Consider the following 12,658-nt stretch of genomic DNA (forward strand, 5'->3'; position numbering starts at 1 on the left):
CCCAGCCTTAATCAATCAGAGGATTGAACTTTAGAGTGAATGACTGGCTTTCCACTCTACAGAACCGTGAATTCTTTCATTTCCTTTTACATCACTAAACTGTGATTTGTCCCCAGCAATGTTCTGGAGTGTGTCTACAGTCAACCTGGTTGTCTTTAAAATGCTACAGACATTTTGTAACAGATTCTTCCTTGTCCATCAATCTCTTTTCTCCTGAGCTTAGCATATGAAGCTGTCTGTGATAAATGGAATGCCTCATAATTTCCAGAAAATATTGTTATTAATTCCAGGAAAAATGAAATAGTTTCTAATGATTTACAAACAATTATCATCTCCCTCTCAAGTGGGAATCACAGCAAGACTGCCATTATTTTGACAATGAAACATTTACAGTACTTGAGACCTGAAAGAGGAAGTGGCTGATCCACTCTCTCAAAACATCCAGGTAGATGTATGTAAAGCTAGGAAGAAATGTTAGGTCAGCTGAAATAGTCAGGGTTTAGTCATCTACTGAGCCCTGCTCCACAATGTTTTTATTCACATAAATAAAAGTGGAAATAACAACAGTAGTATTTAATTTGAACAGGTGTTATATAAATTTGATCATTTTGTTTTGCTTCCTTGATTTGACTTTGTTAACATTAATTATAACAAAATTTTTCCAAAATAAAGGATGACACTTACATTGAAAGTAATCTTCTGCACTAATATTCATATGTTTCTTTAAATAATGGACTCCCCTTGCATAATACCTGACCCACAAGCAGGTGACTGTATGCTTTATGAGAAAAGCCACATTTCAATTTTCCTCTGTACTTCTCCCAGTTGAGCTAGTAATACATACTTATAAGGTACCTCCTGGACTTATTATACTCGCACAGGCATTTTGAAGCCCCTTCCAGTATTTTCAATATTAATTCTACTTTATAAATAGCATTTACTAATTAACCACACAAACATGATGTTTGCAGTTTGGGGTTGTGAGTAACAACAGCAACTTGCTTAGGAAGTGTAGTGGTCTGTGTTCCCATGCTGTAAGATTGAGAAGAGCTGCAGAGGTCACCCAGTGGTTGAGAGGACCCTGGCTCCTCCCAACACCCACACTGAGTGGTTCACAACTCCCTGTAACTCCGGTTCTAGGATATCTGATGCCTTCTTCCAACTTCAATGGGCACCTAGCACTACATGTTATCCATCCATACATGCAGTAATTCACACACACACACACACACACACACACACACACACACACAAATATTAAAAAGTAAATAATAAAGTGATAGGTTCTCCAGGCTCCCCAGCATGTGCTTTATTGTCCAAGGTCTAGACTGGTACCCTAGCTTTCCACTAGCGTTCACAAGCAATTTGTTCATTTTGATGAGCTAAGATGTGGCATCCTCTGTGCAGCTCCCACACAATGCACTTCCACAGAAGTAAGCGCACTCACTCAAAGAAGTTTCTCAGAGCTTCCACTTCTGTCCAAACAAGAGAAAGTTGTTTCCTGTAGCTCAGTAAGTCAAGGTCATTGATGCAATCTCCTTTGTTTTTAAGATTTAAATTACTTGAATAGCTGTGGACCATCCCTCCTTGACTTTTGACAGCAAGTCCTCCTTTGACTTTGTTTGGGAGTGTATTGTCTCACAGAAGGGTGGAGAGCATTTCTTCCCTAGAGGAGACAGCTTCTGTAACTTCTCGCCAGTCTTCCAAGAAGAGAAGGCTCCTCAGAGAGTAGTCTACCAGCATTGTATTTTGGGAAATATTTCTCAATTCCAGTTTTCTTCCAGGTGCCTCAAAGAACAACTTCTATATCGCCAGCATTAGCCAGAAAGAATTCCCCTGGGAATGGCAGTGCTCTTGGCCCCAGACTTGGATCTCAACCTATCAGAGCAAGGTAAGGGAAGGAAGGTCACCACAATTATCCAAGAGAGTTGCTTTCCTAAAGAACGCCCCTGATCTTTTCCTCACTTCTGGAGTATGTGTGCTTGTCACCTGGACTGTCAGCTCTGATGGCCTTTTATAACTTCACTATGACAATTTTTAAAATCTGGTCATAAACTTAGAAATACAGATGTGGTCATGGCATTGCAAAGTACTGCTTTGGAGACCATTCATGGAGCCAGGAGAAGGGATTCCAAGTTGAATTGTAGCACCAGGTCAAGACCCCAGAACTACTGAAAAATCGCAGAGCTGTTGCCTAGGAAACAAGAAATGACTCCAGAAGCTCTATAGCCTGGTTCTGACAGTACTGGCATTGATCAGGAAATCACCCCAGTGGTATTATAGAGGGTCTCTGAAATACAGTTATGTCTCTGTGATTTACTCTGTTCTTTCAGGATTTTCCATCCAATGCATATTCCTATATCAGGAAGTTACATCCATCTTCCACTGGTTGGTTCAGAGGCCTCAAGGGATGCTGGGAAGTAAACAATGTGCACAGTATCTGGGCAGACTTTATGTGGCAGCAGATGCTGTTTGTCGCTGCCGTTCATCAAGTTTCCTTGGATTTGTCATGATAAATGCATCCTTTTTTAGGATCCACTGAAATAGCAAGTGGCCTCTGCTGAGGCTATAAAAAGGATGCAGCAGGGCAGGCTGTTTTGTCTTCACTGTGTTCATGACAAGAGAAAGACCATGAAGAGGGAAGGGGGTGGGCAATCATGGTTTTGTTTGTATACAGAATGCTTTTGATCATAACACATTCTCTTTGCTCTTCCCTTGAAAGGCCTTAGGAAGGGGTCATTCCCAAAAGGAGGTGACACTCATCTTAGAATCTCTTTGGGGGAAAGATTCCAGCTTCATTCTAAGCGGAGTTACAAACTGTAGGAGTCTATGAACCCCTTGTTCTTCTGTACCTCATCAGATCTGTGCCTGGCTGGTGTGGCTGAGCAACCCTAGGTTAACTGGAAGATGTTGTGGCCAGGAAACAGAGACATGCTAGCACTGGACACAGGCTGAGCTTTATTGGTCCTCAGTTATCAGTGCTTCCTGATCTTTTGAACCCTGCCCTAAAGGCTATTTTTATTAGGTCAGTTGCTTAGAATCTGGCTGCTTAGATGAAGCATCATTCCAGCCTTAAGTACTTTTCTCTTCTGTCAACCAAAAAGAAAGACCTGCTGTTACATTCAAGTAAGAAGCAGTCGTTTAATTCCTTGGAAATGCTGTTTTTTTAACAACATTAGGGCCTAAGACAATGAGCATTTGATGGCCAATAACTTGTAAAAAGGAAGGGTTTCCTTTGGGACACTTAAGTAATACATATTGTGTAAAGAACATAAACTTCATGAGAGATTACCAGCGTCTATCTACTTACAGCGAAGAGGAAGTGAGCTAAGAGTTTGCTGTTATCCATTTAAAATGCACATCCAAAGATCTGGAGTGAGAGGGTGGAGACTCCCCATCATGACCAGCACTTAAAATGTGAATCACTGGCTGGTGAGCTGGCTCTTAGAAGTGGCTAAAGACAATTGCTGCATATACCTGGTAGCCTGAGTTTTATCTCCAGAAACCATATAAAATTAGGAGAGAACCCCTCAAAGTTATCCTCTGACCCCCACAAGCTTTCCATGATATGTGGAGATATCAATGTTTAGTGTGTTTCTTGATGGCCCTCCATCCTAACTTTTGAGGCAGGATCTCTCACCAAACCAAATCAGTTCACTAATACAGCTTGGGTGACCAGCCAGCAAGCCCCTTAGACCCTCGCATCTTTGCCTCCACAGCACTGGGATTGCAGATGGTGCTACTGCACTTTTCAGGCTACTGAGGCTGGAAATTCAGGTCCTCACATTTGCAGAGTAAGCACTCACTGAGGAGCCATTTGGTGAGATGCCCTGCTTTCCTTTCCCTCTGCTGTGAAGTAAACAGCTCTAACACTTGGTTGGCCTGAAGGGACTGATCATTACTTCTCACAGTTCTGCATGTGAACTAAAAAGTTCTCCTCCGATCTGAGCTCATTCATGCAACTACCCCAAGCTGCCTACTCAGCTGAATCTCTTTGTCCCCAAGCTCTTTCCTCTGGGTGTGTTCAGTTTTGTCCATCTCAGATCAGAATTTCAAAGAGGAAAACACAAATGCACACACAGGGTTTTTGAAGTCTTTGCTTGGATCATCTTCCCTGCCTTATAGTGGGTTGCACAGCCGAGCCCTGGGCATGGAAAGAACTTCACAGGGGCATCAAAACTGGGACTCATGCCTCCTGCCTTGCTATCTTATCTGCCTTACTACTCATCAATGGAGCCTTTAAAAGGGGGGTGGTGCTCTTAAGTGAGTTGTGTGTTTTACAATGCTCAAAGCTGTATTTTCTATACTTAGTCAATGTTCCTTTTATTTCTTTACCATCTTTAAGTGATTCTCAAGGCAAACAAAAAATCTAGAAGAGTTAGAGTAGATTCCAGTGAAAATTACAGAACATAATGGAGAACAGATTCAAGACACTTTATGTTATTTGTTATTTTGTTTGCTAAAGTTAAGTAATATATGGTAATGCCATGCTATGTGCAAGACTATATGTGGCCTTGGGACCAAGTGTTTCCAGTGACCAGAGACTGACACCAGGGCTCAAAGGTCTAAGTGCACCTCATGTTCTTTGTTCTACACATATTTTGGGGGATAAATTAAGTCTTACATCTCTTTCTTACTTTGCTTTGGAGTCAGTATGTAAATGAACTTGCTTAAAGAAAGCATAAATGTAATACCTAGACCCCATGTAAAAATATCAGTGTGGTAATGTGCTTATAATCCCAACAGTGGACAAATACAGACCGGACGATCCCTGGGGGCTCAGTGGCTGTCCATTATAGCCAGTTATGGTGAGCTCCAGACCAATGAAGACCCTGTCTCAAAAGAGGTGGACACTCCTGAGGAACAACATCTGTGGTTGTACTCTGGCCTCCATAAACACACACATATACATTCATCCACATGCACACAAACTCTACATACATGTACACATGCATTGTTCTTAAAGGAAGGCTTCTCTATTCTTTATGAACAACATAGGAACCAGAGTTCAAGGTAATGCTTGAAGAAGGTAGGATCCTGGCCTCTGTGTCACCACACAGGAAAGCGGTTCTCCTTGTCCATATTCTGATGTGAAGAAGAAACAAACTGTGTGCTAAGTGAGCAAAAGAGGGAAAGTAGACAGCCTGGAGGTTAAGAAGCTTGTTTCCTTCACTTACAACAGTGGATCCCAGATCCTGAGGGCAAGACGTTCCATAGGAACTGTCAAATGTCAGATACTTCATAGCAACTGTAAACAACATGTTTGAATCAATGGCAACTATGTAGTGCCCTGAATGGAAGAATCTGCAGTCAGAGTGTGCACTTGAGTGTATGTAACTAATACTAGTGACTCAGAACCTTACTATTCTAGCTGCACTTCCTTCTCATAGAGATACCTCTCCATTCTCTTACTCCTTTGCTGTCTGAGAACAGCAAGTATTTGTGGGTAGGCCTTTCAGGACCTTGTCTTCTGTTCCTGAGGCAATTTATATTCATTTCAGTGTTTAATAAATACCTCTTGAAGCACTGTGAATGACACATTAAAAATACTCTTAAATTATTTATGAGGGTAGTCAGAAGACATCTCAGTGGATTTGGTTATTTATGGGCTCCAGGGATTAAACTCAGGCTGCCATGATTGGACAGCAAGTGTCTTTACCCACTGAGCCATCTTGCCAGCTAGCATTACAAATATTAACTATTTAAACCATATAGTAATTCCAAGGCAAGGATTTTCATCACCCTCATTTTATAGATGGAAATCTGAAATAAACAAAACTCAAACAAATTGTCCAGTGTGTCAAAGGAAGAAGTGGTGGGACTGGGATTTGAACTCTAGTAGTCTGCCTTGGGAACTCTTGACTCTGTGATTGACAGGACACTGTTTTGTCCCTGACTTTCTCACCAAGCAGTTTACAGGTCTGTTAGCAGTCCCTCCTAACCTTGAAGGCATTGAGCTCTACCCTCTTGCACTATCCTTTAAAAGGTGTGATCCTGTGGAGCTTATTTGTACCCCCAATGCTTCCCCACCCCTCTAGGAACCGTGTCATCATCTCGTACTTTGACAGCTCCCTCTCTGGGGGTGGAGGTGGGCAGTGGCACAGTTTCCCACCCAGGAAATTGGGTATTGCTTAAGTTCAAGCTCCATAGGCAGGTCCCACCTGCCTGGATGCCAATGGCCTCATTCTATGAGGATGGTCAGGAAAGTTTAAATGAAGGTTGTAGTTGATTTTGCAAAAATATTGCTATTTTCAAACTTCTAGGCACTTTAATATTTTGCTTTGATCCATGTGTTCTTTTGAAACCAAATTAAAAATTTTGCTCAAACAAGTACTTTTGAAATATGAAAAGATTTAAATTGTTAGAAACACCCAGTCTAAAAAAAAACAGTGACTAAATGTTTAGTCTCAAAAGTAATTCCCTGCCCCATCCCAAACATATCTTCTTAGGAGTAGTTTTTTCTTATTGGCCATGTTATCAAAGAACAAAGTAAAGAGAATTTTGGCAGTCAGCCAGTTAATTAAAGACTTGGCCCAAGGCTTTGGATACAAAATCACTTTGTAATCCTCATTTTCTGTTTTGACTTTTTATGCAGTTCAAGTAGATAGAATAATTACCACATATTCTCTCAATGCTGTTTTATAGAGCAAACATCATTGTTTGCTGGGTAGAAAAAGTGTGAACTAAAAGTTAGCATTTAAAGAAATGTATTAAGAATTTTGGAAGTTTCTGCATGCTTGGATCCTAGTTAGCCTTAGTTAATATGTGAACAAGGGAAACCTGTTATTTAGTAGAATTCTGAAGTTGAACCTCTCCCTATGAGCATTTATTTCAGATCCCTCAGCCCATAAGGCAGATCATACATATATAATAAGGAAGAAAAAATATCATGTGTCATTTTCTCACATTACTCATATTTTTAAGAAAAGGCAAGTCATGTAGAAAAGACATTAAGTTCCCTTATTTCTCTGTGTGGGGATCGAGACACTAAATATTTCTTTCAGTGTTCATCGATAAGAATGAGGATCACCACCTGTGATGGGGACCCAGAGTCGAGGACTCATGCTAAAGAGCCCAAAGTCAGGAATTAATGCTCATGGGATCTAATTAGCCTCACACAGGAAGAAGCTCTGAGTTTCATCAAAGATGCATGTGCATCCCAGATACTTCTGCAAATAGCCAAGACCCCTAACATGCCCACAGCCTTCATCTGTCTGTCCATGCTTTCCTCCTAACCAGGAACCCACCACGGGAGGCGGGTAGCAGGCTTGATCAGCTGGTGTTGTCCCACCACCCTTCCCTTCGGGCCAGCTGACTTCCTGTTTCCTACCACAGACTTGGTGAACTGACCTGCTGGCCTCTGCTGAAAGACACCAGCTTTTGTTGCCACACAGGCTATATCCAGACTCTTTGATACTCTACCAAGTCCCAGTAGGCCTCACTCCTTTACAGCACCACCCATGACCCCTTGATGTGCATGAATTTTCCCAAACACCAATGGGATGCATAGTCTCTTTTCACATTACTGCCAAAGTTGTTAACTCTTGTCTTTGTCACATACATCTTGTTGCCATGGCGATAGTGTCACTTGACAGGACACCTCCTGGCCTGACCTTCTCCAGCCCTCATCTTGTTCTAAAAAGACTCAATTTACATGTGGTTCAACAAGAATTTGACTGAGGCATCCGAGGAAAGGTAAAAAGAGCAAGTAATACTGTAACAACACCACAGCCACCTTCGAGGACATCTCAGAGCATGTACTCCACCATTCTCACAATATTTTCTTAGTACAAAGAAGATGACATCATTATTCCATAAAATCTAGCAGTATAAGAAACTTTAATACGCTGGGTGGTGGTGGCACATGCCTGTAATCCCAGCACTCGGGAGGCAGAGGCAGGTGGATCTCTGTGAGTTCAAGGCCATCCTGGTCTACAAAGTGAGTTCCAGGACAGCCTCCAAAGCTACAGAGAAACCCTGTCTCGAAAAACCCAAAAAAAAAAAAAAAAAAAAAAAAAAAAGAAACTTTAATGCAACCCACCACTCTTGGTCTATAATATATTTAGTTAGTAATAAATTTAAGAACAAACAATTTAGTAATTTATTAATAATTCCCTGACCACCACTGTTTCATAAAAGAGAGCAGTGGGGAAGAAGCCATTATTTGAGCATTAGGGATAGTTGTTTTCTGTGAAAAATAACAAATTTATTATGTAAGATACTTAGGAAGGAAGTATTGATCATTTTGAGTATTTTCTAATTTAGGGGTATTTGCACATGAGACCCAAATTTATTTCAACCCTTTAGATACAAACAGTTCTCACAAAAATAGTTATGTTCCATTAAGAGTGCCATTATTATAGCAAGGATTCTTGATTTTTATGAGCTTCACCAACAGTCACTCTGCAGTTGGCTTTGCTGTTGAGTTGAATTAGCGCCCACTTCCCACAAATGCCCTAAGAGTAAATGTTGTCATAAATTCTGAATTCATATCACCAAAATTGATAAATTGTGAGGCATGATTATTTTTACATATATTTGCCACTGAAGTTACACATGGCCGCTAGCCACTTTAACTCAACCATGAATCGGGCAGACATATCACCACAAAGCAAGAAGTGTCTTACAAGCATGTATGAAAATGCCCAAATGCCCATTACTTTTGTGTGCTATCTTTTTAAAAATGCACTAACAAAAAAATTATATGTGTTACTTTTGCTTACAAAATTAGACATTTTGTGGCAAGGCCATCAGCAGGGTAAGCTACAAATGCCTCGGCACGAGGACCGTGTTGTTTTCAACTCTATATGGGACACCCAACACGTGGCCCAGAATCTGGTGCACATGGTACTCTTGAGCTGGTCAGAGTGGATGAAAGCATAATAGTTCACTTGAAGCAACATGTCCTGCATTGGCACGCTGCATCACAGCGTCTCCTTCACAAAAATGTTCAGGAGTTTAGAGAACTAGAGCTGTTGGAAATGAGGGAGACAGTTTCCCCTCTCAGCAAATGGCTGGCAACAGCCTGGAGCTTTAACTCTCACATATCACTCATTATCCCTGTCCAGAACTGTACAAATCTAATGGGCAAATGAAGAGAAGTTAATTATAAACCAAAAGGGAAAAACATTACAGAAGCTCAGATGCTGTTTAGTGTTAACAAAATCATAAAAACTTCCACAGCTGCCTCCCACCACCATTGCTAGAAGGTTCTCTCTTCCCTCCTCATGCGCCATCACTTGGGGTGACTGGGTAGGCATTCTCCATGTTTACCCATTGCCGGGTCTTTCACTGCAGGCTAAGCAACAATTAACAGATCTGTGTGCCTAGCTATGATAACACTGAGGGAAAAAATAAATGCTGCTCTTTGTAGTCAATAAAGATGGACCCGAGAGCCTGAGGAGATGGCCCAGCCATTAGGAACACTTGCCATTCTTACAGAGCACCGGAGTTTAATTCTCAGAATCCACATCAGGTATTTTACAACCACCTGTAACTTCAGTTGCAGGGTGTTTGACACCTACTTCTGGTCACCAGTCTCACACATACACACACACACACATACACACACACACACACACACACACACACACACACACACACACACACGTGCGCGTATATGCACACATATACACACAGAAATTCAGAAAGCAGAATGATCACATAGTGAAAATTGCTAAGACCGTTAAACATCTGCATACACATGTGTTCACAGAGTTCATGACCTTTCAACCAAGAATTCCAAAACTAGGAAAGAGAGTTGAGCATCAGTGTGCAGACACATGGTTAGTTCTGCGTTACTTGTCACAGAAATGTGTTGGAAGCCCCATAAATGACTAACACTAGAGGAATGACCAAATAAATTTGTCTATATGATGGGTTATTTTGCAGCCAGCACTTTTCAGAGCATAATAAAGTGCTCACCATACAGTGTTAGAAAGCAAAAAGTCAGAGATAAAATTGAACATTGGTAATAGTAAAATATGGTTGACTGTTTCCTAGCTTGGGAATTGTATGAGATGTTCCTCATTTTTCCTTTTCATATATTTCAAGTTGTCTACAATGAATACTGGAAGAGCTGTTCAAAAGAAGGTCTCCTCTTAGTGCTCCTTATCTGAGAGCTGGTACTTTTAGTATGTTGTGTTTGGAGTTCATCCTCCACGCTTCCAGCATCTACCATTCTGGCGTCTACCCTTTCCAGAGTCTGGCCATAACTCCACCAGGGAAGCATAGTTTCCATCTTCCCTTGACTCCTTTGCTTCAGGACTTCAGAAGTCTCTACCAATAACAAATCACCCACAGCCCTATTAATATATACAAAATTAAAATTACATATATTTATATTTACCATTTGATATTTTAATGGATGTATAAATTATGACATGAGCTCAAACAGTTACCATTTTTGTGATGAGAACATTTAGGATCTACTCCAAAGCTATTTGTGGTGCTGTAGTAATCTACATAATGAGATCTTTTCTCAAAAGAAATTCTACTTTCATCATACATATTAAATAAAGGCACCACAGTATACACTAGATCTCAAAGGCTTGTTTATCCTGTCTAACTGAAACCTTTCTTTGCTTAACATCTCATTGTCCCCACACCAAACCTTACAGCTGCTAATAATCCACACTATACTCTCTGCTACTCTGAGTTGTGCCCATCCATATATAAGTGAGATCATGCAGTGTATGTCTTCTTGTGGGCTTGACACATGTGTGTGTGTGTGTGTGTCACATTTTCTTTATCCATTTGTGCATCAGTGGATGTATACTGATTCTATCTTTTGCTACTATAAATAATCCAACAGTGAACGCACCCATCTTTTCAACACAATGACCTCATTTCCTCTAGATATATACAGAAGCAGAATTATTGGGTCATGTTGTAGCTCTGTTTGTAATTCTTGGAGGAATCACCATAATATTTTCCATAATGGCTACACTAATTTGCATCCTACCAACAAAGGACAATGAGGTTATCCTTCTCAGCATCCTCAGTAGCAATGGCTATCATTCCTCTTTTTGAGAAAAACATTTTAATAAGTGTAAGGTGATGCTGAGCATTTTTATGTACGGGTTGTTTTTTTTCAATGTCTCTTCTGGTCCTTAGCTCATCTTTAAAATCTGGTTGTTTATTCTCTTGCTACTGAGTTGTTAAGTAGTGCCCTGTATATTTTGGATGCTGACCTATAGCCATGTGTTCTGCTGTCCATGCAGCAATCCTGATCTCCGCAGAACAGAGCCCACCCTGGAGAGCCCCTTGCAGAGGACCAGCAGTGGCAGTTCCTCCAGCTCCAGCACTCCCAGCTCCCAGCCCAGCTCCCAAGGAGGCTCTCAGCCTGGGTCACAAGCAGGATCCAGTGAACGGACCAGAGTTCGGGGTGAGTGTTCTCCTAACTGTGCCCATGCTGTGTGCCTAGGAGGAAAGCCACAGGCAGAAAGGAGTGGCCACTTCCTAACTCTGGTAGCAGGGGTCTCATGCTTATAGCTCCCAAAAGGACTGGGCTACTGTCCCTAACTGTGCATAGACATCAGAGTGTGAACAACAGCCCTGTCTACTTTCAGCTTCTAGTGTTCTCCAGGCAGATATCCAGTAGCGGTCTTATTGGAAAATTTGGTAACTGTCCAGTTCCCCAAATGTCCATTTCCATGTGACTCCTCCTTTTCAGTCTTGTGCACCCCACTCTCTTGTTCCCGAGGTGCCAGACATCCCTTCCAGGATTCAAGCTTCATAATCTTAGGTATTTCTCAAAATGAAATTTTCTAAAAGCCAATATAAAATAAATACACGGGAGAGAAGAAAATACCTTTGCCTTAAAGACATGGTCGGTTCTTCTGGTTGTTCCCAATAGATAAATAAAAACCAGAGCCTAATATTTAGTTCAAAGCATTTGTCATTGCTTAGTTTTCACTAATGAAAAAAACCTATGGAAAGACTAGAGTACAATTAATTAACACCTAGCAAAACCCTCTTCTGACTAGTCCAAATTTGCTCTTTTTTGAGCCACTTCTGCAGAGGGTAAATTTGCTCATGGTAATACCAGACTGTCTGAAGTACAATTTGATAAATATTAATATGCTGGTAAATCATTCTCTCTTAAGAAACCCACCAGTTCCTTAGTGGCCCCTTTAAGAGACACAACCATAATTTGCCTCCTCTGTTAATCTTCTAGGTGTCAATTAAGTAAAATCTCTGTATATCCAATTTGTTTAAGCTTCAAATCTAACATGTGACAGTCAGTGGCCTGTACCAGAGTGCCATGTGTCTTTGCAGCACTGATCTGGACAGAGATTTTCTTACCCTAGAAAACTGCCATTCTATCAACTTTTTTTCTGTTCATTGGAGTCTTTGCATCCTTACAGAAAATTGTAAAGAAAATCAGGATTGCACCTACCATGTTAATTCTAGTTCAGGCTTAACTCTTACATTCTTTCCTTCATCCTCTACTTTTCTGGTTACAAGTAATCTCTGCCAGGGAAAAGCCACTTTCTAAACAAACGAGAGATTCTGGGCTTTCCTGCTCTACCTATGACACAAATATCATGGCAGCTCTCACTCTATGACTGCAGGGAGCCTCCCCGATCCTTGCTCCACAACGCTGTTCTTGCCCTTCACCTTTTCTTCAACACCTTCCTGATCCTGCATCATTCTC

General features: G+C 41.1%; 1 protein-coding gene across 8 annotated transcripts in view; it reads left to right on the forward strand.

Moving 5' to 3' along the window:
- Window positions 1–12,658, forward strand: part of Tnik (TRAF2 and NCK interacting kinase) — a 423,448-nt gene that overhangs the window by 355,157 nt on the left and 55,633 nt on the right. For all 8 annotated transcript variants that reach the window (XM_036189717.1, XM_036189718.1, XM_036189723.1 and 5 more), the window contains 2 exons: window positions 1,785–1,891; window positions 11,223–11,386. In XM_036189717.1, coding sequence (XP_036045610.1) covers window positions 1,785–1,891; window positions 11,223–11,386 — 271 coding nt within the window. The remainder of the gene's footprint in view (window positions 1–1,784; window positions 1,892–11,222; window positions 11,387–12,658) is intronic.

The sequence above is a fragment of the Onychomys torridus genome, chromosome 6 (assembly GCF_903995425.1).
Source record: "Onychomys torridus chromosome 6, mOncTor1.1, whole genome shotgun sequence".
In the NCBI taxonomy this organism is placed as follows: Eukaryota; Metazoa; Chordata; class Mammalia; order Rodentia; family Cricetidae; genus Onychomys; species Onychomys torridus.